This window comes from Artemia sp. Qi Xiang Cuo, chromosome 4, assembly GCF_049724085.1.
Source record: "Artemia sp. Qi Xiang Cuo chromosome 4, ASM4972408v1, whole genome shotgun sequence".
Taxonomy (NCBI): Eukaryota; Metazoa; Arthropoda; class Branchiopoda; order Anostraca; family Artemiidae; genus Artemia; species Artemia sp. Qi Xiang Cuo.
The window spans coordinates 66,609,224-66,636,668 of NC_142797.1; the positions used below are offsets into that span (position 1 = coordinate 66,609,224).

Genomic DNA, 27,445 nt, shown 5'->3' on the forward strand with positions numbered 1-27,445 from the left:
AGAGTGAGAAAGTAAGTAATGGAGAGAGTTTGAGTTTTTTATTGGTAAGAGATAGTTTTTTGTGTGAGTGAGTGAGGAAACAGCGTTGCCAGTAAGGTAGTTTAAAGAAAATTATTGATAATTGTTGTTTTTAATAAGCAGCCAAAAAAGGAAAAAAAAGAGAAAAAATAGGAAAAAAGGAAAAAAATGAAGTTTAAAAATGGGGTTTGGTGGTCATTTCAGCTTATTTGTTTTTCGTAAATATTAGTGTGTTTATTTTTGTGTGCTGTAAAAATAAGCTGAAATTATAATGTATTTAGGGTTTTTTGTTGTTTTTTGTTGTTTGTTTTATTTATTTTTTATTGGGATAATTTTTTATATTTTTTTTAGTAGTGGCTTCTTTGCAGAATTGGAATTTGAGAAAATTTTGTCTGTTGTTGTAATTGGCCACCACAAGCGGGGACTTCCTGTGGAGGGGGGACGTCCTCTCTACGGGAGAGCATTTTATTTTATTGTTAATAAATTAAAATTATTTTAGTAGAAGTACAATAATAAGAAGACCACTCTTTGGCTGCTAATTTTAGTAAAATGTAGAGTGTAGGTGGCATTTAGATTTTTGTAATGTTTAAAAGTAGTTTTTTTAAAATGTTAGTGCCACTGAGAGGAGAGGAGGTGGGATTTAAATAATAATAAAAAAAAATAATTAAGCTTTTCGGAAGGAGAAAAAAATGATGATTGTTTTAGGGTGAAAATGTTGATGGGTAGCCAAGGGTATCGGTTGCATATGGCAGTGGAAACTGGCGCTAATGTCGACAAAAAACTGATAACTCTACTTTAGCGTTTGGCGACACTTCACACATTTATCTAATGTGATAATAAGAACTTAATTTCATAAGTGGCATTGGTAAAATTAGGGTAATAATTAATTTCTGACAGTTGCTGACAAAAAAAAAAAAAAAAAAAAAAAAAATACGATTCTTAAAAAAATTTTAAGGTTTTATCACAATAATATCTTTTAAACAGAGAAATCTTAGGTTCAAATTTTTAGATATTGAGTAAAAAAAAAATTAACAGCTTACATGAATATACACCCGTTGTTGTCTGCATAATAATTAAAACCACAACGGATCCGCTTCACAACTGTGCTTCGCTTTTTTATTGATGACTTGATAACAGAATAATAATACTTATGGGAAAATAACACAATCTATGACAAGGACAACGACATCTCTGCTCAATATACTAAGTGGACAACATCAAGCACAAAAACAATCCACAGCTCATAGAAATCAAGTTTATTAGATGGACAGGGTTTACCTTGAATTCAGTTATAAACAATGGTTGTTTAGGACTTCTATTCTTAATACATTTAAGAAATCATGATGATGTTTTCAACGGTACAACTCCATGAAAACAATCACACAGGTTTGAAAAATATGAGTAATGGATGATTCTTACTTCAAAATTGAATAAAACAAAACAATAGTAAAAAAAAAGAGAAAAACGAGGATTATACAAGCCAGTGAAACATATGGACTAAAATACAAATATTTCGGTGAAGACTTCCGCTTTACCGTCCTCAGTGCAAGATAATAATATTAAAATTACTAATAAAAATCCATGGATACTATAAAAAAATTTCAAACCTTGAAACAATGCACAACTGAAATTTTAAGACCCGTGGCCTGTTACGCTTAAAATTGAACTTACTGAAAAAATACAGGACTTCACGAGGGTTAAATTTTTTAAATTAGACAGATAGTTTTTTAAGGTTATACGCTATCATGAAAAGATATCATCACAATTTTAGTTAGATTGTTGAGCCGGATTTTTTTAATTCACGTAAAGACAATCAGAATTAATTAATTCATTACATACGGGGCTGAAATAGATATATCCCTAGTCTCTATTGAGAGCAACCTGTCGGTGAATGTACCATTTTATCTCACCTGCCTCCTTGAAATCTTTGATGATGCACGCATCAGGGGTTCTACTGCTGTTGTAATTAACTAATAAAAGCTAGCATGTACGGCCCATCTCGCTTTGAGATAAGGCACATTCAATAGTTGAGGGCCGTAGTTATAGCTATATCGATACTACGATGAGAACCTATGTTACCACAATCTCTCCCCCAATTGCTTATGGGTTCTTCCAGCATAGAGACAACCACAAGAACATGGAACCCTACAAACACCACTGCCCAAAATAGGGCTCGTTTTATCTTTACCGCTGTTAAAATAGTTCTGGATTTTATTAGAATTTTTGAAGGTGACATTTAAGTTATGTTTTTTAAGAATTAGCCGATAACCGATATTTTTTTCCGATATCTGATAATCACACTGACCCTCATATCGGCCCTGTAATGTTGGGCAACAAGAAGCTCGATCAAGTGAATAGATTCGCTTACCATGGTAGCAGAATTAGTATAGATGGTGGGTGCTGTGAAAACAAAACGAACGAATTATGTTTTATAGATTTTTTTTTCGACGCAACTTGTCCAAAGATGGCACCGAATTTCCTTAGATAATTTTTGCTTGTCCAATCCTTGTGGGTGGAGCCACCAGCTAAGTCTGTTTATGGTGGAGAGCAGCAGAGGAGAGGCAAATGAAAAAAAATAAAAAAGGGATGAAGATCCTCCTGATCCTTTACTGGCACACACTAAGGCGTCGAGTAGACGTTTCGGATGATGATTCTTTTTTACAGGGACAAGTAGCAAGCTTGTCACCCAACCTTGTTGTGGGGAGTATCAAATGAAGTCTAAGTATATTTGCAGTCAATGCAAACCCAGTGTAGAAATGTTCTAAGTGTGTGGTGACTTCAAGAACGTACATCCTCTATCAAACAACTAAAAACAATACATTAAACTATACATTTCTGTTTAATGAATTTTCACTTGCGTGGGTTGAAGATACAAGATTTAATCGGTTAAAACCTTGATATTCAGTCAGGAGTGCAACAAAGGGGAGATGGAGTGTTTTAAGATGGGGAGGATTTTAAGGAGGGGATGTTCTAAGGTGTTACCGCCGCGTTTCAACACCTTTGAAATTTTATCTCTGAGATTTAGATTGTGCGTTCGCATTTGTCGGCGTACTTGACGATTCTGTCAATACATTCTTTAAATACTTCATCTTGGCTGAAAACTGTAGCTACACCGATGTGTCCACGGTGCCTAGCTTGGATTCATCATTATGATACCATACAATATAAATGTAATGTAAAGTTTTCACAGTGATATCTGATTTATTAAAATTCAAAGTCCAGCTATTGAAATTTTGGTTTTGAACGATCAATTTCAATATACATCTTACGCTTATTTCAAGCAAATTTTTGCGTATTTGTGATTATATAACTAAACCTGCTTATTTTATTTTATTTTGTTCTTTTACGCAAATATCATCCTTTTCGTTTGTGTGCTCGGTAGCCGCTGATCATAAAATGTAAAGAAAATCAAACAATTCTTGTAAATGGACTAATTTTTGAATACCCATAGTGAATTATTTAGGCTGTTCTTTGGTGTGTAATAAACCAGGGACGACGTGAGTATGAATATAGGCAGAGAGGGGGGGGGTTAAATTCTAGGTATCATTTTTTTTTTGAAGGAAATTTATCGGCAAATTATATCGATATCGTATCGGTATGCTACTGATATATTGGAATCACTATTGGACCCCAAAAATCCATATCGGTCGGGCCAGACCCAACACACCTCCAAATTTACATCTTTTTTAAAGTAAAAAACCAACATTATAACAAAAATGATAATTTTTTTTTACATTTGGTTCATTGTGTGGGTAAGTGTAGTGAATTAATATATTTAAGACAAGAATTGTTTGGGGTTGAGGTTTTGGAGAGAGATGAGATAATTAATTTATCAGCAAGGAAAGATATGGGAAGCATTAAGAGACTCGAAAGGCTCCTAACGATTGGTATAGAACATAGAGAAAGTTTTTTTTTGAAGATAAGGGATGAGGGTGATAGTCGACTAGCCTAGATTATACTTTTGTGCCAGTTTAAGCTTGTGTGAAAGTGTCTTTGTTTTTGTGACCACGGTCCTTTGGGCTTTTGTGTCAATAAATTCAATTCTATACTATGCACACATTATATTATACTACGGAATTACTGTGTTGACACTCAGTGGGGTATTCGTCAAAAACAAAATCAATAAAAATAATAAATCAATAAAAATAATAATCAATAAAAAAATAATAAATAATAATAAATAAATACTAAAATAATAAAGTTGAAACTAGCATATTTGTATAAAAAATAATAAATCACTTTTCGGGTCAATCACAAAATAGTGAAGTTCCGAATTATTCACTAGAATTCTTTCAAAGAGTTCATTGACCAAGTTCATTCAAAGCTCTTGATTTAAATTTTTCTTCTTTAATCTTGCCCAAATGTATAACAAATTTCCAATGAAAGTGGCAAAGCCTTCCGTGTATTCTAATTGCATACCAAATGTTGAGTTTATAGATGTTTACTGGGTTGGTCTCATGTCCCCATATACACGACGTATGACAATAATCTAGTGATTAATTCGGAAGTTCATTATTTTGTGAATGACCCGAAAAGTTATTTATTTTGTTGTATATAAATATGCTAGTATAATTTTATTATTTTAGTATTTCTACTGAAGACGGTCGCTGTATAAATGACCGAAATATCTGGACTTTTGTACCTGTTTTTTCACTGTCTAAAAAAATGGATTTATCCATTTGAAAGTTTATTTGTTCGTCTCAGAACGGCTGTGTGGTCTAAGAAAACAACACCTAATTTAAAGGTGTTATGTTGAAAATATTTAATTTCTATGCGTGACAAGTTTCATTTATTCAGTCGTGGGGATATCTAATTTTCTTCTTTTTGACTTACTTTTTCTTAATATTTAAGTTCCATTTCATTCAAGGTAGGCTAGTTAATTTGTGCTTTAAGTTTGATTCGCCAAACGACTAAATTTGCGTATTTTTAGATTTTCATTTCACTCTTAATGTTTCTTGCAACATAATTTTTTATTTTTCAAAATTATTTTAAATAACCAACTAAATGAAAGTTGTTTTGTCATAAGTTCAATTCCTTTTTTATTTTCTAAGAGGGATAATAAAATCTAGCAGATGAAATTAATCCAAACTACCAAAAACAGTGTAATTAAAACGATAATATCCTTTGTTTAGCCTAGAATCTATTTGCTTCTTGTCGGTGAGGCAGTTTTAAAATAGAAGACACAAGTGCAAATTTTTGAAAAAAAATACTTGCAGTCTACCGAAATTATGGAACAAGTAAAAAAGAATAATTTTAGAAAAAAATTACAACATATTAGGACCAATTATACAAAATATTTTGTTTCATATACCTGAATTTTTTTGGAAAGAGATGGGTTAACTTTAGAAATAAGAAGCCCTAGCAGGGCCTACTGAGCCACTTGTCTTCACCTACAGTTGTGTTTAATTGGGTAGAACACATAATTTACTCAACATTTAGATGTTCAATTTTTACTGTTTACATCCAAGCTTACCAGTTATACTTCGACTAAGGATTTGACCGCAGAAATTGATTTTGTTTTTGACGATTACCCCACTGAGTGTCAACACAGTAATTCCGTAGTATAATATAATGTGTGCATAGTATAGAATTGAATTTATTGACACAAAAGCCCAAAGGGCCGTGGTCACAAAAACAAAGACACTTTCACACAAACTTAAACTGGCACAAAAGTATAATCTAGGCTAGTCGACTATCACCCTCATCCCTTATCTTCAAAAAAAACTTTCTCTATGTTCTATACCAATCGTTAGGAGCCTTTCGAGTCTCTTAATGCCTCCCATATCTTTTCTTGCTAATAAATTTATTATCTCATCTCTCTCCTAAACCTCAACCCCAAACAATTCGTGTCTTAAATCTATTAATTCACTGCACTACCACACACAATGAACCAAATGTAAAAAAATATAATTTTTGTTATCATGTTGGTTTTTTAGTTTAAAAAAGATGTAAATTCGGAGGTGTGTTGGGTCTGGCCTGACCGATATGGATTTTTGGGGTCCAATAGCGATTACGATATATCAGTAGCGCACTAATACGATACCGATATAATTTGCCGATAAATTTCCTAAAAAAAACGATACCTAGAATTTGACCCCCCACCCTCTCTGCCTATATTCAGACTCTCGTCGTCCCTGGTTTATTGCATACCAAAGAACAGCCTAAATAGTTCACTGTGGATATTCAAAAATTACGTCATTTACAAGAATTGTTTGACTTTCTTTACCTTTTCTGATCTGCGTCTACTGAGCACACAAACGAAATGGCGGATATTTGCGGAAAAGAACAAAATTTCGTCAAAGAAGCCGGTTTAGTTATATAAACACAAATACTCGAAAATTTGATTGAAAGAAGCCTAAGATGTTTATTAAAATTGATTATTCAAAACCCAAATTTCAATAACTGGACTTTGAATTTTAATAATTCAGATATTAATGTGAAAACTTTACATTACATTTATATTGTATGGTATCTTAATAATGAATCCATGCTAGGCACAATGGACACAGCAGTGCAGCTACAGTTTTAAGCCAAGAGGAAGTATTTAAAGTATGTATTGACAGAACTCTCAAGTGTGCCGACAAATGCGAACGCGCAATCTAAATCTCAGAGATAAATTTTCAAAGGTGTTGAAACGCGGCGATAACACCTAAGAACTTCCCCTCCTTCACATCATCTCCCCCTTAAACACAGAAACCCTCTTTGTGTGGCACTCCTTACTAAATATCAAGGTATTAAGCGATTGAATCTTGGATCTCCAACCCACGCAAGTGAAAATTCATTAAAGGGACATGTCTACTTTAATGAATTTTTTTTAGTTGTTTGATAAAAGGTGTACGTTCTTGAAGTCACCACACACTTAGAACATTGCTGCACTGGGTTTGTATTGACCGCAAATTTACTTAGACTTCATTTGACTCCCCCCACAACAAGGTTGGGTGACAAGCTTGCTACTTGTCCCTGTAAAAAAGAATCATCATCCGAAACGTCTACTCGACGCCTTAGTGTGTGCCAGTAAAAGCTGAGCAGGAACTTCCTCCCTTTTTTATTCTTGTTCATTTGCCTCTCCTGTGCTGCTCTCCACCAGAAACAGACTTAGCTGGTGGCTCTACCCACAAGTACTGTACAATCATAAATTATATAATGACATCCGGTGCCATCTTTGGACAAATTGCGTTAAAAAAAAAGATCTATATAAGCCGATAACCGATATTTTTTTCCGATATCTGAAAATCACACTGACCCTCATATCGGCACTGTAATGTTAGGCAACAAGAAGCTCGATCAAGTGAATAGATTCGCTTACCATGGTAGCAGAATTAGTATAGATGGTGGGTGCTTTGAAAACAAAACGAACGAATTATGTTTTATTAAGCATATCGTATTACAAATAATTATTTACATCTTAACGGTCTTGAACAGAACCCTTTGCTTAACAAAACTGTTCTCGCGAATCGAGCGGAAACTCACCCACAAAATTTCAAAAACTTTCAACTGCTCTGCTTTAGACTGTGAATCTCAACGCGCTGAAATATAAATTTCATGTTGCATTGCCAGGGGCAACTCAGTTTAGCGTGTTTACGTTTACAAAAACTAAACTTTGGCAAACCCATCGTTTCGCTGCAAATGTCCGTTATTGTATTTAAAAGAACCAGTAAGCTGTGACAGTTTAATTATTTTAAATTATTTACTTTTTCAGTCGCGATAAGTCTCACCGCATTGTGAAAGAAGTTCAAATTCAAAGAAAAGAAGAACCGCGTCTATAGAAGTAAGTCGGAAATGGCAGTTTGATTCTATTTAGAAGAAAAGAAGAGACTGAGCGATCACCAATTCAATATCAATCCTTTGTGGCAAAGCAGTACAAAAGGTAGGGGACACATAAAATATTATAATTCAATACCCAAAAATTTTTTACAACTGCCTCCCATAATTCAGATAGATTTTGTGTGCTAATTTCAATCAAAATGAGGCTGAGAATTCCAATCACTTGGTTCAATGATAATATAATTCTCTAATAGATAATTGTGAAGATGATAGAAGTTTTGTCTGGGTTTAAACATGAACTGATTCATTCTGAAAATGAATTTCGCTATATTTTCAACATATTTCATACAGTTTCATTATATTTTATTATAATTTCCTTATGCTTAAATTCTTTCCTGAAAGTTTTAATAATTTTGAATTTGTTAAATTTGTATGAAGAGAAAACATTTAAAATGTATTTTGTTTTCCTTATAGTCCAAACTATGTACTGGTCAGGCACGTACGCAGGAATTTGTTTCACGGGGGGGGGCATATCCTTCAAAACAGAAGATAGAAAGCACATTATATTACGTAACATCTACAAAAACGAAAAGCGCAAATATCAAGAAATAGAGACTCACCCTATATTGCAAATTGCAACCTACGAGCAGAGCTAAGAGCAAATTTTTCCAGAATCTCATCCACTGATACAGAAATATCTCGATGGACATTCAAAAGTGCCAAGCCGTTTAGTCGGCCTTCATCTATTCGGCTGCGAAGATAGGTTTTTAGCCTTTTCATTGAAGAAAATGACCTCTCAACACATGAAGTAGAAGTAGGAATGACGCAGAAAATGCGGAGTAACATATGGACGTTGGGAAATATGCCTCGCTAACCCTTAGCAAGGCTCTACACTACCTGTCTTGAAAAAAGACGGGGAGCTACTTTCAGCCACTTAGCCCACCATAGTTGAAGCTCAGCCTTCGTACCGGACTCCGAGCTTTTTATATCTGAGTTATATAATTTGATCAGTTCTTTACCATCGGCAACAGACTCCCTTACGACAAAAGATTACAGGATTCCCCTGAGGCTTTTCAGAATAACTTTGTGCTTTGTAAATCAAGAGTGGAGCGACTGGATGAGTTGGTCCACGAATAGGATGAAAACGGGAATTCGGTAGTGAAATTCTATATGCTTTTCTGCCGGGCTATCATGTGGGCTGTTGACTACATTTCTCTTTCGTGGCATGGCAATGGTGATTTCCAGTTCTTGGCATATGCACGTGACCTCCGAAAACAGCTGACCGAACTTCTCCTCGGCCTTATTTCGTGTATCTTGAAACATTTCTGTTACACTTTCGACACACTGAATGCCCATACCCGTTTCTGAGTGCAGAACCCTAGACAAATTCAGTGTGCACTCCAGAAAAAAATCCATCGCAATAAGGGTCACTATATATTCTAAGCTCAGGATGTTAATGAGCAGACTTCTGGCTTTTGACGACGCCATGGAGTCCCCATTTGTCTCTATGTCTTCTAGGGCCTGAAAGATCGGAACAACTAACTGCTTTGATATCTGTATCGCATCGTGTCTTTCAACCCATCCAGTTTCGTATACTCCTTTCAGATTGACTTCAGTGTAGGTTTTTAAGACAGCACTTCGCTTGGCACTGAAGTGAAAGAAATTAACTGTTTCACGAATAACCATCATACAGTTCTTGATATCAGGAATCTTGCTCGAGTCCGTTAATACCAAGTTCAAGGAGTGGGCGACACAGTGAACATACTTGGCCAGTGGATATTTGTTCGAGATAAAAGCCTGGGCTCCTGACAAATGTCCACTCATGTTTGTAGCCCCATCATACCCTTGTCCCCTGCATAGTTTCATATCGAGACCAAGTTTTTCCATTCGACTTATGATAAATTGACCAAGGCTTTTACCTCGCAAGTCTTCAACAATATTAAACCCGACAAACTCTTCCCTGATCTGAAAAGTTTTGCTTTCCAAAAATCGAAGCCCTAGAGCCATCTGTTCCTGCCTTGATATGTCGGTTATCTTTTCCGCCAGGATAGTGAAAAAAAAAACCGATTTCACCTGATCCAACAATCTGCAGTAATTAGCTTTCCACAAATATCAACTAGTTCGTACTGAATTCTGGGGCTGCAGCACTGGGCATTGCCCGCACTTTTCTCAAACACCTCTTTCATTATTGGATCGTCTTTCATCCGATAGCGTAGCAAGGTCCTAAAATTTCCATCGTTTTTTACAGGCTTTACAAAGGTTAATTTCCCCGAATCCTCGTCCTCACCCATTGCAAGTCCTTGCCGTCCACACAACAGTATTGTTTCTGTGATGAGACGAAACCTTTTGCTGTTTATTTCTATTTCATCTCTTATCTGAATATTCAAGACTTCCACTGTAGAGGACTTTTGCCTGCTCACTGTTGCCAGAAACCTTTCCCCCCAAACAACAGCGTCTTTATAGTAAGAGTTTGACTGATGTTTAGAAAAGTCTTCCAGGACGTTTTTCTAATTTACGTAAGGCTCCATGACAAGCTGCCCTAATTTTTGGTGAGGCACCCTTCCGGCTTGATCTCAAGCAAACAAAGCACAATATTTGCACAAACACCCTTTTTCCACTGAAGAAAGTACTAGCCAAGTATATTTATCCCTGCAGCAAACTTGAAACTTCCTTGTTTTTGAGCCTGTAATATAAACTGGGAAAGAATAGTCCTTTTCTTGCTCAAAATTTCTTTTCAGTAAAGCATAATTATACTTTGTTTCATCGGACACCGAACGTTTTTCTTAAAAAAAGGTTCTGATTTCAAGCTCAACGTCAATGTTTATTTTATCATGTTTGTCTGCTACTATCTCAGTATTTGGTATTGATTCATGAGTTGAAGTCGACGGCTTAGCCGCAATGGCAATATTCAGCTGATCAGTATTGCCTTTTTTACTAGTCAACCTCACTAATTCGTCGTTTTTTACCCCAAAGCTGAAGAACACTGTTGTTTTTTCGACATTTCACACTCGCCCTATCTTTAGCAACACTTGGTTTTAGACTGTCAACTGCAAGAGCAAAGGCCTGGGTTTAATTGTAAGAATGCCCGCTTCACCCCCTAGGGAAGGACCACCCACGAACAGATGATCTTTGAAAACTAACAGTTAGCTCAAAGAAGTTGGACAGGAAATGGATTAATACTATGCTGGTGACCCAATCGGGTAATTACAGGCCGAAAAATCATCGAAAACGGTAAACACATTGTGTCTAGATCAGTAGTTAGCCACTATTTCTTATTCTGTGACAAGTATCAGAAAATTATGGGAAAATAAGAAAAATAGTGGGATTTTTTTTTTGGGGGGGGGGCTCCGGAGAACCTCCCTGCGCACGTGCTTGGTACTAACCTTTATAACCTTTTTACTTATTTTAGTTATAATAGTTAAGTAGTAATAGTAGTAGCCCTGGCAGTCTGAACTTAACATCCTCAGTTGTTCTGAATATATCACTGAGAAGACTTATTGACTGCACATAATGCCTTTTAATTTAGTGTTAAAGCAAAATCTGTTTTCCTTGAATGTTTCAACTTATATTTTATTCTATTTCTAAGATATCCCGTCTGGATATCTTGTCAACTTGGATTCTTTGAAGCTATTTTGATTTGGTTCAATAGTATACGTAATAGTAGGCAGTAGTAGCACTAGAATTAGTAGTAAAATGGGTAGTAAAATGGAAGTCCCGAAAGCTGGGCCGACCGATGTGTGTAAACGTCTTGCGAGTTACAAACCTTCTCCCCGTAATGCGTTAAATTGCATAGTGAATTAGAACACCATCGTGGGAGGATCCTTTCTAGTAGGACAACTGCGACAGGGCATAAAACCCAGTTCTATGGACAACGGCCTCTGCAAAGGGCAGGCTAGACACTGTCGGGGTAACCGCAAGACTGGGGACCTTGCGGACACCTTTATTGAGGATTGGTGCCCCTTTGAGAAAATATACCGTAGTAAACGACATAGCATTTGCACGGGACTCAGATTAATAGATAATTCTTCTGGCTTTGGTCTATTTTTGGTTGGCGTTTTTGGGTCTGGTCTGTTTTGGCTGAGTTTTGGGCCGGTCTGTTTTGGCAAAGTGCTTAAGAGGTTCGGTGTAGACTATAGATGATATGTTGGTCCCCGTCCTGAACTGTTTTCAGGGACCATTGCTTTTCCTGTGTCCAAAATAATTTCTAGGATTTAAAGAATATGACAAATGCAACTTGGAATGTTACGACGTTAAAAAATAGCGATCATATCGAAGTTTTGACTAACGAATTCACACGCTTCGAACTGGACATAAGTAGTTTCAAAAAGACACATCCAAGAGGTACGAAAAAAAAAATTAGGTAATATAGAAATTATTTACCCTGGCAGGAAGGATGGGGCTCATGGACAGGGAGTAGCCCTTGTGATGAATAAGGAAGTTGCTGAATTGTTTAGGCTAGGAGGGTTCTATTAATAATAGAATGCTATTTGCTAATGTTATGTCTAAAAAGTGCGGAATATGAGTCATCGCAGTATATGCCCCTGTAGAAACAACTGACGGAGTTTGTAGGGGCACAGATGAATATTATTTAGTTACAGGAACAAATAGACTGGGTCGTAGGTAGAAATCTTGTATTTTATCATTAGATTTATGGCACTCAGGTTGGTAGAAATAGGCATGGATGACACCCTAGCCGAGTTAAATTTACTCTAGGCAAAGAAAACAGGAAGTGATGCAGACTACTGCAATTTTGGAGGAATGACAGTCTAGTCATGACAAATATAATGTTTGGCCATAAAATGGCCCACAAGTTAACTTTGCATCCACATAATGTTTGTAGGTATAACAATGTACTTATAACCAATATAGTGTTTAATCATAAAATGGCACATAAATTAACATGGTATTCACTTGATTGTAAGACAGCTAACCTTATTGATTATGTTAGTTGAGGGCTTAACTGGAAAGTTTAAAATTTGACAATGTAGAAGATGGATGGAATAGTATTAGGAAAATAATTTGTAAAGTTGCTGATGGTGTCTTTGGGAATAAATGAATGTATTAAAAAAAATAATTCTTTTCTACGAAAAATCCAGCACAAAAACCTTGACTTTCACTGGATTTAATCGCTTAGGGAAGAAAGTCAGAAACGTAGTTAGGGATATTAGTGGAAAAGCTTTTGTGTTTAATAGAGGAGAAGGGGTTATTTCAAGAATTATCCGAGTGGGAGATCATGTGAGAACACTTGGTTTTATGTTCAAACCAAGTGGTTTTTTTTGGGGGGGGGGGGGGGCCCCGGAGACCAACCCAGCGTACGTGCTTGGTACTGGAATGAAAAAATTACGGGGGGTGTCGGCCCTACTCATCTCAGTTTCTGGTTGTTATAAGGGTGACTCTGATATTTAATTTTAATTTCGGTTCTGTTTGAGTTTAATATTTTTATTGATGGTGATTTATGGTTATTTTATCCATGAGAAATTGTTTCCTTCATTTTTGCCTTATTGAAACTGTGGCGAACTTTTACAGCCTTGAGGGCTTTGGTGAATGCGAAAAATCTGCTTTGGAAATTTTCTGGAATTCCTATAAAGAGAGTAATGAGACGTGGCAACGCTACGGAACTTGCTACAGCAAAAGATATTATGAAGATGGTCACGGATCTTGACTAGAAAGGTTTCAAATGGCCTGTATTAGTGCCTCGCTCATTCAGAGACTGCCCTTTATTAAAATCTGATTCCAATGTACGTTTGGATCGACTTGTTAGTGATTATGGCAGAAAGCTGGAGAAATCCATTACTTCTCTTTAAAGAATTGAACAAGACTTACAGTCCTCGCTGTCGAAGTGTTCAGCCAACTTGGGCTCCCCTCCCTCCCCTTTAAATTCACCTGATTGGCCTCCTCTCCCCATCAGCTCTGATTCAGTAGAGACTATTACTATCGCTAATCCGCCAGCCTCGTTACGTGACCCTGTGTCCAGGAAAAATGAATTGGACAAATTCGGCTCGGGCTGTATCAAGCAAATAAAAAAGACCAATGATTTGATTTTTATCACTGTGGCGGCTGAATCTGGGAAAAAGTTTTCTTGTGATCTAAAGGATTCCTTCCCTGATTGTCTTATCAATACTAGAAAGCCTAAGTTTTTCGGAGTAATCCGTGGTGTGGATATCGAGTTCGACATTGAAGCTCTAGCAGCCACTTTGCCTGGGATTCTGGAGTTCAGGCGCCTTGGAATGTCGAGAACAGTAAAGGTGTCGTTTGAGTCCGAAGCATTTTTAAAATATTATATCGTCCATGGGATTAAGTTCGGTTACGAGCTCTACAGAGTTGAGAAAGACAAGGTGCTTCCAAAACGATGTTTCGCATGTCAAAGTCCCTCTCACACCGAAAAAAACTGTGATTCTACTACTCTGAAGTGTGCTCGTTGCAGTGGAAATCATAGATCAACGAAGAATACTCCATGTACTAACCCCATTTGTTGTGCAAATTGCAACTCAACTAACCACCCGTCTTACAGTTTCAGTTGCCCTGCTATGAAAAAGTTTTCTAAATGAATATTGGTTCTACGATTACGTCCTTTAATTCGAATGGAGTCATTTGCAAATTTGTAGTGCTGAATGAATTTGTTTCTGAAAATAATTCAATACTATGTTTGCAAGAGCATCATTTGTTGTACCATTCTTTGAATATGTTAAGTTCCCTTTCAAGTCTACATGATATATTTACCGTTCCTGCGAGGCCTACCGGAGGCCGCCCTGCGGGTGGCATTGCTACATTTGTTCCTAAAGAATTTAGTGCTATTTTATCTTGTGCTGATGAGTCTTTTCTTGCCTGCAAACTTTTTGATTGTGTTTTGGTCAATTGCTATTTGCCTACTGACTATCATGTTGATTCGTCTTTTGAAGCCTTTACGTCAGCTTGCCATAGACTTAGTAGATTTATTGCCCTATTAGATTCGAGTTTACGTATTTTTATTTTTGGTGATTTTAACTGTGATCTTGATAGTGTAAATGAACGTAGCACAATTTTATTTTCGTCTTTACCAAATTTTAATATCTGCCGTAAGACACTTGATTTTACTTATTCTCATTGGAGTGGGAGTACGAGTAATATTGACCATGTACTTTTTAATTTTTCCCCATCTATTATTGTAAAAGTTATCCCGGATTTCCCGATTAGTGATCATTTACCTATTCAGTTTTTGACATCGTTTTCTGTAATTCATGATTCTGTTTCTGCTTCTAATTTTATTCCAATTCGCCCTAAATATTTTGAGAGAATTATCTGGGATGAAAAACTGATTCCGGCTTACCAAGAGAAAGCTGATTCTTTAGCTCGAAAAGTAGTTGTACCTGATATTCTGAAGTGTCATAAAGATAACATAGAGCTTGAGCTTAACTGCATTTATCTTCAGTTATTACATTTCTTAAAATATGTTGCTAAAGAAACTTTTGTAGTTAAAAAATGTAAACCCAATGTTGAAAAACATTTTTGGTCGTCAAATCCGTTTCTTGTACATGCTAATCATGAATCTAAATTAGCTTTTAGACATTGGAAAAATAGTGAAAACCGCGTGATCTTCATCCGGCTTTTCTATGCATGAAAAAAAAAAGGCAATTTTCCAGTCGGAGCTTCGTCGTCATAATAATATTTTGCTTATGGATGCTTCGTCTGAAGTTGATATGAATAAAAAGAAACTTTGGAAAGCTCTACGTTTAACAAAGAGAGTTAATGAACCTTCTAAAAAGAATGGCCCTTCTCTTGTTGAGTGGGAAACTCATTTTGCAAACATTTCGAAATCTGGTGATGATCCTGAACAACTTTTGCATGTTGATATAATTTTAAACAGTTCTTTTAATTCGCATGATTTTTCTATTTCGTTTGATTCTTTGTTGGGTGCATGCCGTAAATTAAAGCCTCAATCCTCTAAAGACCATGATGGGATTTTTTCAAATCATGTGAAATTTGCTCCAACTTCTTTTCTTCTTCTTCTTTTGACTTTTTTTAATCTTATTCTCAAGTTTGGTATTGTTCCTCCATCTTTTAGGATTGGGGTGGTAACTCCTATTCTAAAATCTGGTAAAAGAGATCTCCGTTCGTGTGATTCGTATAGGCCGATAACGAAGGGTTCTATGATTGGTAAACTTTTTGAATTATGTATAAAGGATCTTTTTGATTATTTGGATGTTGGTCTTAATCAAGTAGGGTTCAAAAAAGGAATGGGTTGCGACCATGCGCATGCAACGTTTGATACTATAATTAAGGAGTCAAGATCTACTGGCTCCCCACTTTATACACTATTAATTGATATAAAAGGAGCTTTTGACAATATTTCGCATGCGTCCGCTCTTTCAGCTCTTATTTCTGGTGGGATTCCCCTTTCTGTGGTTAGAGTTCTTAGATCTTGGTATTCGGGGCTTAGGATAAAAATTTTTGCACATACTTCTGATTCTCTTTCTAATCCAATGTCCGTGGGTCGGGGCGTGAGACAGGGTGGGGTTTTATCTCCTTATATTTTTAACGCATGTCTGGCGGAGTGTCTTCGTTCTTTACCTACAACCCTTATTTCTTGGGGACGGGATGTGTCTTTTCTTGCATATGCTGATGATATTATCCTATTGAGCCGTTCTAAAGCTAGTCTAATTAAGAATTTTAATTCCCTTTCTAGTCTGCTTAATGTTCGTGGCCTTTCTATTAGTATTAAAAAATGTCAATATTTTCCCGTTAATGTTAATGACCGAGCTGAATTAATTTGCGATAGAAATATATCATTTCCGGTTTCTGATGCTGTTGTTTATCTTGGGTTACCTTATTCTGCTTCAGCTCGTGATTCTAAGTCGATGCTAATTTTACATATTCAAGAAAAAATTAGAAAGGCGTTTGGTTCCATAATACGGCTACGTGGTGTTTATCGTCGTGAAATTCTAGGTTCTCTTTTTAATGCAGTAGCCCTCCCGCATGTTCGTTATCCTTCCCTTCTTCTTCGAGATTTTAAAATTTGTGATTTTTCATCAATTCGCGTTTGTTATTTTAAATATTTTAAGTTTTTACTTGGTTTTCCAATTTCCTTTAGTAATACTGAATTAGTTTCAAAATTTAAAGTTAAAGAGCCGTTGGAAATAGCCAAGGTAAAAATAAATAATTTTTACCGTAAATCTGAAAATATACTTTATGTTCATAATCTTTTTCCTTTTTTTCTATAGTTTAAAAAGTGCATGATTTCATTATTACTATTTGTTGCATTTGATTAAGTTTTCTTTTGGGCAACTTGTAAATTGTTGCTATGTTTGATGGTGTGTTATTTGGATTTTTGAAGATTTATTTAATTATCTTTTATACTCCCTGGCAAAAAATGCAAAATTCCACATTTTTGCAGATAGGAGCTTGAAACCTCTAAAGTAGAGTTCTCTGATACACTGAACATGATGGTTTGATTTTCATTAAGATTCTATAGCTTTTAGGGGGAATTTCCCCTTTTTTTTAAATCAGGCAAATTGTTTCAGGCTCGTAACTTTTGATTGGTAAGACTGAACTTGATGAAACTTAAATATGGGAAATAAGCATAAAATATGATTCTTTTTATGTATCTACTGTTATCAAAATTCCGTTATTTAGAGTTTTGGTTACTATTGAGCCGGGTCGCTCCTTACTAACATTTCGTTACCACGAACTGTTCGATAAAATTCCTTACCTGATTATGACGAATCTCGGGAGCTTTTCGGGTGGTATGAAACGCTACAAGAACCAGATGAATTGCAGTTCCCACAACTATACCAAGTTCTATGGTCGTCAGCAAACAAACAAAATATGTAGCAAAAAACGGTACAAGTTCCAATCCTGAAAGTTTTAAAGACTTGTACATTTTATGAGTTGTACACATAACTTTATGTCAAGCAGCTGGAATTTTCTTCTGAAATTAAAATTGTAAAATATTCTTTTCCTATTGCTCTTTTTTAGTATTTTTCTACCATAGGAATGTCGAAGAACCAATTTTTACTAGAAATAAATAAAAACAGCAAGTTTTTTTTTTCAAATAAAACTAGAAAACAATACTGAAGTATCAAACGAGCAAAATTGATTATGTATAAAAAAAACTATTCTTCTCATCAACCCCTGCTCTTAAAAATAATTAAATAAACAAAACAAGTTTTTTAACTAAAATTAAGGAGCGAAATTAAAACTTAAAACGAACAGAAATTAGTCTGTATATGAAAAAGGCTGTCCCCTCCTCAACGCCTAGCTCTTTACGCTAAAGTTTTTTATTGTTTTAAAAATAGAGTTGTGAGAAAGAGTCAAACCAAACACATCCATCAAATTATGAAATAGCCGTTTTGTTTAACGTAGTTGAAAGTTCTGGAAATTAAATCTTTGAGGATTACAACCCCCTCACAGCCCTCAGGACAAGGGTTGTAAGTTATGCCCTGGGGGCAAATAGGGTGTTTATAGAAAGCGTTGTCGTAGAAACTCAAAAAGGGTTCATTCGATTGGGAATTGAAAGGGCTAGTGCCCTTTTCAATTGTCAAAAGTGATTGGAAGACCTGACATTTTTATAGTAAAGATCGATCTGGGTACAATTTATTATTATTTTTTATTTGTTGTTGTTTAGACCAGGGCACCAGGGTATCGAAGAAGTTGTCGTAGAAACTTCGTAAAGGGCTTATTCAATCGAAAATAGAAAGGACTAATATCCTTTTTAATAGTCGAAAGTCATTGGAGGGCAACTAGTCCCCCTCCCATGCCCACCCTCCCATTTAGCCATTTTGTTTAAATACTTAATGTTGCCTTAAGATTAAATCAAAATGCACTGTGTTAAGACTTATTCCCAATGAGGCATCTCAGCAGTATCCCAAGAACGACTGACGGTATTATGTTTAAACTTTCGGGGCTGCTTCTGCTCTTAAAATTGAACCAAATCAAAATAGCGTAAATGTATCCAAGCTATCAAAGAAAGTAAACAGATTTTTTTGCGATTGGAATCAAGTTTTCTATTTAAGCTTAACTAGAGGAGGTATAAAACTAAATTCAACACTACTATTTGTGTCAAGATTTTCAAAAGGGTGTATGTTGTTAAAAATTGTTGAAAATTTTTCTCCATCATACAAATAGCAGGCCAAACTATAAAGTCTTTAAAAAAAGATTAAAAAAATTATTTTCTTTTTCCCTGAAAAGACTATGTCAATAAAACGAACAGAAATTAATTTAAAAAAACTTTTTCTAAAAAATAAGATTTTCAAAGAAAAGTCAAGAACTCCATTAAACTAAAACTGGACAAAAAATAATAATACCAAGTGTGAAACTACCACAAACCAGCATCGATAAATAAATGAAACCCAAAACGAACAGAAATTACAATTAATAACCGAGTCAAACTCAAAACGAGCAGAAATTAACATGAGTAGGTCCCAATGCCAGAACATAATTTGCACTTTACTGAAAAAAATACAAATGAATGTGAATTGTCAGTTTAATATACATATACTGATATTTAATAATCAAAACGTTAATATTATTTGATTTATTAAAGTTATGAAAGTAAAAATATTTATATATTTTCAGTAAATTGTAAATTATGCTCTTGCCTTGGGAAGGCATAGGGGGTTTGAGCCCTACTCATTTTATTTTTTTTATTTAATCAATCAATATTTAGAAAGATATTTATAAGTATAGCCACCCAGTCGCAAGTACTTTTTTATCTTTCTCGGGGCGAGCACTGGCAGTTTAGTTGAATGCACTTTTTTGGTTGTAAATAAACGTAAATTGAACTGAGAACTACTTTGACTTCTAATTTTAAGTCCTGACTTATCACAATCGTATCCCCATAACTAAAAAAAGTATGAAAGGGGACATGTGATCCCCCATCATAAACTAATACACTTTGAAGAAATAAAAGATACTAGAAATCATAGTTTATATTCCAAAGAGTCCCTTTCGGTTTGATTGGAACAGCTATTGTTTAAGGGATGTAAGCAGGTGGAGTACATATAGTCTGTCAACCATGCAGGACTGTGCTTTCATTGTTAAAATGAAAATGCTTTAATATAATTATGTGTCTCCTAAATTTATCACTTAGTCCCTGACTCAGCAAAGTGGCATTTGCATAGCTTGTTGATTCTCACAAAAAGGGAGATTCCAAGGAATCTTAATTTACTGGGGATAAGATTTCAGTACTATCCGAATTCTAACGATATTGTATAAGACATTTTTACCCTTCTCGTGGAATTTACTCATAAATTGTTTTCATTTCAAATTAGTTATTTGAATAAACTATAATTGCTTGTTAAAGATTTAATTTGAAAAACTAAGATAAGTTTGATAAAAAAAAAAAAAAAAAAACCTTATTATCCTAATTTTAGCAAGGAAAAACAAACCTAAATTGTCTTCAAAGATTTAGCTATGAATTCTTTTGTTTAAAATTATGAATTCTTCATAACTTATTGCATTTGCCCTGACGAGTGTACTAATTGTAATATCTTGGTTGACATATTTTTTTATATTTTGACCCTTATAATTCTTTAATTATAATAATTTAATCTAAAGAACAATAAGTTTAAAGCAGTTACGCCATACTTGGCACATTTATGCCTCGAATCATCTTTTGTACGTAATTTCTGGAAGTTCAAGAAGTAACACACTTCCCAAATTATGTAAATCATATGGTTATCTGTTGTACGTAATTTCTGCAACTTCAAGAAGTAACGCACTTCCCAAGTTATGTACATCTTATGGTCCGTGCAAAACGTGGCACTAGAATACAAAGGTTTGGTGGACTTACACCTAGATTTAAAGCACTATTTTTAAAGCACTGTCTTTAAATTTACAGCACTATTTTGGACTGTAATAGGCTGTTGTGGCAAAAATGAGGGTGACTGAGGACAAAATTACCCGCCAATAATTTATTTGTCAAAAAGGGCACTAGAAATTGCAGATTTTGTTTGAATGAAACATGTCCCAAAATTATACAACCATCGGCTTGATATAAACTCTTCTGGAGAAGACATTCAAATAAACACACACTCGTGACACAGAAAATATGAAATTTCACATTATCAATGTGCAGAGCAAGATAATTCTATGAGATGCTTCTTGATCAATCGGAATTTGATGGTGCGAATTTAACCAAGGTGGGATCACATTATGCGATATTTCCTCACTTTTTCCGAAATTGCACAATCATACATATGCTAATAGACTTTTGATGAGTACCATTAAACTTAAAATACCAGCTGCAATGAAAAATATAATTAAAATAAAAATAAAATATAGGCTAAATCTATAGTTTTTCGAATTGGTTAACTGGAAACTTAAACAACCATATACACTTTCAAAACTAGGAAAAAAACGGGAATTCAATTTTTACTAAAAAAGACCTCCATGCACAGTTATGCACTTTTTCACAGGAGCGGGGGCCAAATAAAAAAGAGGTGGTTAAAAACCACTAAAAACTAGCCTAAAAAAAATATAAAACTAATTAAAAAAAAACTTTCCGAAAAAGAAGTTTTTAAAGAAGGCAAATAGCCATTTCAAACTTAAAACCATCAAAAACAAAGTTGTAAGATAATTCAAACTCAAAACTATCAGAAATCACATTAATATCATAAATAAAATGCAAAACGAAATATAAATTGAAATAAATGATCGTATCAAACATAAAAATAACAGATACTGATATAAACGAATCAATAAATCTTAAAACGGGTAAAAATTAAATGAAAAGTTCAAGTTAAACTTACAACGAACAAAATTACTTCAAGTAGGAATTTATCCCACACCCTCCCCTCTATCGTAAAAGTCCTAAAGTCTATTGTGTCGTTTGTGTTTTATTGAAAACTATATTTATTTTGAACAGTCGGCTTTGTTTTTTAAAACATCGAATGCAAATACAAAATAAATCACAATAACAATAAAAATGACTTGAAAAAACTAATGAAAATAAATTAAATATTTGATTAATAATTATATTAATACCTATTAACTCAGAAATTCAAGATTTGTTTTTTCTTTTACTTGTTTCGTTTTCAAAATTGCGAATATAAAAAAAAGTGAATAACATAATTTGTCTTCAGTAACGCTGAAATGACGCAATAGGCTTTAGAACTTCTACGGTTAAGGATGGGAATGCGGATAGTAGCTAAACTTCTATTTGAAGTAATTTTGTTCATTTTAATTTTGAATTCAATATTTAATTTAATTTTTTACTAGTTTTAGGCTTTATTCGTTCACCTATATGGGTATCTGTTATTTTTATTCTTGACATGATTATTTACTTTCATTTCTATTCTTTGAGGGTTTTGCTTTATTTCTGCCGGTATTAAGTTTGACACGACTCTTTATTTTATTTACTAAAAATTCTTTTTCGGAAATTGTTTTTTTTTAATTAATTTCTGTTCGTTTTCTATTGCAAAATTGTTTTGTTGCTTATTATAATCAAAATGTCTCCAGTTTTCACGTCTTTGGCTTCTTCTGCTCTGTTTGAGTTTACTTCAGAAGGTCAGTTTTTCTTAGTTTTTTTTTTTTTTAGCACTGAAGATGGATTGTTGAAAGTCCTTGCCAACATATATGCTTTTGTTTTTTTTGCTTCTTTTCTGTCCAGTGGCTAATATTGCCCGCGTTTGCTCGGTTATTATTTTCTTTTATGATACTTTTGTCTGTTTGTCATATTTCAACATCCCGCTCAACGTTCACTGAAATTTTCAACTAAATGTCATTAATCGTTCATGATATATTGCATGTAAACCCTTTTGACAAATAGGATGCACATATTGTATGTTAATCGAGTGTAACATCCACCTCAACATTCTCTGAAAGTTACAACTAATTGCCCTTGACTGATCCTGAGATATTTTACATATTGCACACACAATTTTAACAAGATGGATGTACATAGTGTCTTCTGACATATTTCAACATCCCCTGGAAATTTCAATTAAATACCATTAGCCGATTTTGATATATACCACTTACGCCCTGTTGTACCTGCGCCCTCACATTCTCTGAAAATTTCAACCGAATACCCTTCACCTTCACTATTTCTAATATATTTATGTATAAGTTTTCAATTATAGGTTTCATATATATTTATGTATAGGTTTCATTTATGTATTGATGGTTATTTTTGGTATTTTTACGTGTGGAAAATTAGTTGACTTCGTTTCTGCTCATTTTTGGTTTAATGGAGCTCTTCACTTTTACTTGAAAACTAATTTCGTGGAAAAAGTTTAGTAAATGAATTTCTGTTCGTTTTTTACTGACATAGTCTTTTTCATTGGAAAAGAAAAGATTAATTCAAATATTGTCGGCTTTCAAACAGTTCTTGGCAATGACAGACTGTCAGACAGTACATGGTAACGAAATGTAAGTAAGAAGCGACGTGACTCACCAGTAACCGAAACTCTAAAAAACGGAATCAGAGGCAACGCTATATAGCGTTGCCTATAGTAAAGGCCATAGGGTTCCAATGTTTTATTATTATTATTATTATTATTTTTTCCCAGAGGCACTTCATATGGAAAGGGTCGTCACATAAACTTCAAAAGGGACTTATTAGATTGGAAATCAAGAGTTCTAGTGCCCTTTTTAAGAGTTAAAAGTGATTGGAGGGCAACTAGCCCTTGCCCCGTGCCCTTCTTTTCCCAAATGCATCCGATAAAAATTTTGATATAGCCATTTTGTTAAAAAAAAAAGGTTCAAAGATCATATAACAAAAACTCCGGTGTCGACACGACCCCCCAGGCCCGGGAGCAGGCGTTGCAAGTTATGCCCTGGGGGCATATATGGTTCTTATGGAAGGAATGCTCGTATAAACTTCAGAGAGAGCTCATTTGATTGGAAATTGAAAGTTCAAGTTCACTTTTTAAGAGTAAAATGAGATCGGAGGATAACCCCTCCCCACGCCCTTTTTTCCCAAATGTATCTGATAAAAGTTTTGAGATAGCTATTTTGTTAAAAATAGTAAAAAGATCATATAACAAATTCTGTGGTGTTGACACAACCCCCAAGGGCCGGGGGCAGGCGTTGTAAGTTATGCCCTGGAGGCATATATGGTTCTTATGTAAGTGATGCTCGTATAAACTTCAAACACGGTTCATTTGATTGGAAATTGAAAGTTCTAGTTAAGGTTTTAACAGTCAAAAGAAGTTGGAGGGCAACTAGCCCCCCCCCCTCCCCACGCTCTTTTTTCCTCAAACCCATCTGATAAGAACTTTGAGACAGCCATTTTTTAAATAGTTCAAAGATCATATAACATGATTGGAGGGCAACTAGCCACCCCCCTCACCGCCCTTCATTTCCCAAATACATCCAATAAAAATTTTGAGATAGCCATTCTTTAAAACAAAGTTCAAAGATCATATAACAAAAACTCCGGTGTCAACGCAATCCCCCACGGCCCGGGGGCAGGCATTGTAAGTTATGCCCTGGGGGCATATATGGTTCTTATGAAAGGAATACTCGTATAAAATTCAGGGAGTGCTCATTTGATTGGAAATTGAAAGCTGTTGTTCAGTTTTTGAGAGTCAAAAGAGATTGAAGGGCAACAAGCCCCCCCCCACGAACCTTTTTCCCACGAACCTTTTTTTGTTAAAAATAGTTCAAAATCAGATAACAAAAACTCCTGTGTTGACACAACCCCCAGAGCCCGGGAAAGGTGTTGTAAGTAATACTCTGGGGGCATATCTGGTTCTTACGGAAGGGTTGTTTGTATAAAATTTGGAGAGGTCTCATTTGATTGGAAATTGAAAGTTCTCGTCCACTTTCTAAGAGTCAAAAGAGATCGGATGGCAACTAGCCCCCCCCCCTCCACGCCCTACTTTCCTTAAACACATCCAATAAGAACTTTGAGACAGCCATTTTTTTTTAAATGGTTCGAATATCATATAACAACAGCTCCGAGGTCAACACTATCCTTCAGGGCCTGGGGTAGGCATTTCAAGTTATGCCAGGGGGACATATATAGCTCTTATGAAAGGGGTGGTCTTACAAACTTCAGAAAGGGCTCATTTGATTGGAAATTGAAATTTCTAGCTCGGTTCTTAAGGGTCAAAAGAGATCAGAGGGCAACTATCAAAATTACTTACGCATCACCAAAATTTCCTGAAAAGATAGAACTTAATACTATTTCCAGAAAATCATATTTATGCTATTTTGACAACCGTAATGCACATAAAATTTGTCTTGATCTAGCCCAACATCCCCCCAAGAGTCCCTGAAAGTTCCAAATTTATACCATCAGCCTTAGCAATATATTAGCACTAACAGTAGTAGTAATATTACTACTAGTATTATTAGTATGCAAAAAATATTTTTTCTTACGGCCGTTTGACCACTTGCATGCATACAGCGTGTTTCAATTTAATTTAAAATGCCCCCCAACATTATCTGAAAATTTCACCTCGATACTCTTAACCTTGATAGTAGTATTAGTTACAGCAGTAGAAGTAGTAGGGATAGTGTACATACAGTTTAAAATCCCCCTTAGCATGCATTGAAAATTTGAACTTAATACTCTAAGCTGTTCTTAAGATATAGCTATTATGACCTTTTAATAGCCCGCATCCACATGGTTTATTTCAATTTATTTTAATATTCTCTTCAACATTCCCTGAAATTCTCACTACAGTGCTAATTTCCTTAGATTAAGTTGTACTAGTAGTAGTCTTCGTAATAGTAGCTGTAGCAGTAACAGTCGTAGCAGTAGTAGCAGTTGCAGTAGTAGTTCTAGTAGCAGTACTAGTAGTAGTGTTAGCAGCTGTAGTGGTAAAACCATTTTGATTCTGCCTAGTCCCGCATCCCCCTTAACATGTCCGGAAAGTTTCAACTTAAAACCCTAGAACATTCCTTGGGCACTGCTGATACGCCCTTTGGACAACCTGCATGCACAGAGTGTGTTCTTATTTAGTTCAACATCATCCTAAACATTCCCTGAAAGTTCCAACTTCCTAAAATTACCCCCAGCAGTAGTAGTCGTACAATAACAGTAATAGTAGGGGAAGTAGCAGCAGTAATAGTAGTAGCATTATGCACAGAGTGTTTCCTTGAATGTTTCACCTTCAAACACTCCTTGTAAGCTTCAGCTTAATGCCCTTAGCTTCGTAGCACCAGCAGAAGCATTAGTTAGCAGCAACACACGAAACCTCTGTTTTTTTCAACATGCCCCTCAACAAAGGCTGACAGTTTCAACCCAACACCAAAAACCGTGCATGAGGCATTACTGATGCGTCTTCTTGACAACCTTTATAGGCAGAGTGTGTTTTGATTTAGTTGAACATTCTTTCAACATTTGCCAAAATTTTGTCTTAATGCCTTTAGCTTTAGTATTAGCAGTACCACTCGTAATAGTAATAGAAGTAGCAGTAGTAAGAGTAGAATTAGTAGTTGCAGTAGGATTAGTAGTAGCCTTAACTTTAGTAACAGTAACAATAGTAGTAGTAGAAATAGTAATAGCAGTAGCAGTAGTAGCGGTGGTATTATGTAGCAGTAGTGGTAAAAGTAGTAGTGGTAAGATACAAGCATTGCCTCTTGGTTAGTCCAACATCTTCCAAACCATTCCTGTAAGTTTCACCTTACAGGTTAGTAGCGTTAGCACTAGTAGCAAAAGTAGTATTAACATGTTGCCATTTGATCAATTGAACATCTTCTTTATCAGGCCCTGAAAGTTTCAACTTAATACAATTAGTCACTCCTATGGTATTGCCGATATGCCCTTTTGATAACTTGTAAATCTATAGCGTGTTTTAATTTAGTTGAACTTCCCCCTAATCGCTTCCTGAAATTTTTCATCTTAATACTCTTAGTGTTAGTAGTATCTGCAATATAAGTAGTAGATGGAGTAGGAGTAATAGCAGTGTTAGTAATATTAGTACTATCCTGCACATATTGCCTTATTGTCAATTGATCTTCCCCTTTAACCATTCCTTGAAATTTCTAACTAAATTTCCTAATACATTCATGAGACACTCCTTTCTGACAATCTGCATGCAGATAGTAAGTTTTGATTTAGATTATTCCGTATATGAAAGGGGCTGTCCCCTCCTCAACGCCTCGCTCTTTACGCTAATGTTTTTTATTGTTTAAAAAAATAGAGTTGTGAGAAAGTCAAACTTTAGTGTAAAGAGCGAGGTGTTGAGGAGGGCACAGCCCCTTTCATATACGGAATAATTTCTGTTCGTTTTAAGTTTTAACGTCGCTCCTTACTTTCAGTTAAAAAAACTTGTTTTTTTTATTTAATTTAAAATAAAGGCGAAAGAAACCACTTCAGTCTTAGCTTATTGGAAGGGAATTGCCAGGATTTCTGTCGAAAATTATTTGATAATATCACCTAAATCATTGGCAGCACAACAGCACTGCCTAAGTAAAAAGCGATGGGGCACAATACACTATTTTTTTCACTAAGGCACTTCGTATAGAGGGAGGTTTAGAAAGAGCTCATTCAATTGGAAATTGAAAGTTATATTGGCCTTTTTAAAAGTTAAAAGTGATTAGAGGACCTCCAGCCCCCTCCCAAGCCCGTCAGTTTCTTAAACACATTCATTCAAAATGTCGAGATAGATATCTTGTTCAGAAAAGTGGAAAGGTCCAATAACTCTGTCTCTTTGGATGTCAACTGCCCCAAAGCCCTCAGAACAAGGACTGTAAGCTATTTAACCCGCCCATTGTTTACATACAGTATTGGTTA

At 35.2% G+C, this 27,445-nt stretch overlaps 1 protein-coding gene and 1 pseudogene across 1 annotated transcript in view; both read right to left on the minus strand.

Moving 5' to 3' along the window:
- LOC148953343 (sodium-independent sulfate anion transporter-like) overlaps positions 1–27,445 on the minus strand; it is a 183,519-nt gene that overhangs the window by 17,177 nt on the left and 138,897 nt on the right. Inside the window, exon 9 of the mRNA XM_089088496.1 lies at positions 17,468–17,613. Within this exon, the coding sequence (XP_088944622.1) occupies positions 17,468–17,613 (146 nt within the window). The remainder of the gene's footprint in view (positions 1–17,467; positions 17,614–27,445) is intronic.
- LOC148953344 (52 kDa repressor of the inhibitor of the protein kinase-like) lies at positions 8,881–13,687 on the minus strand (annotated as a pseudogene).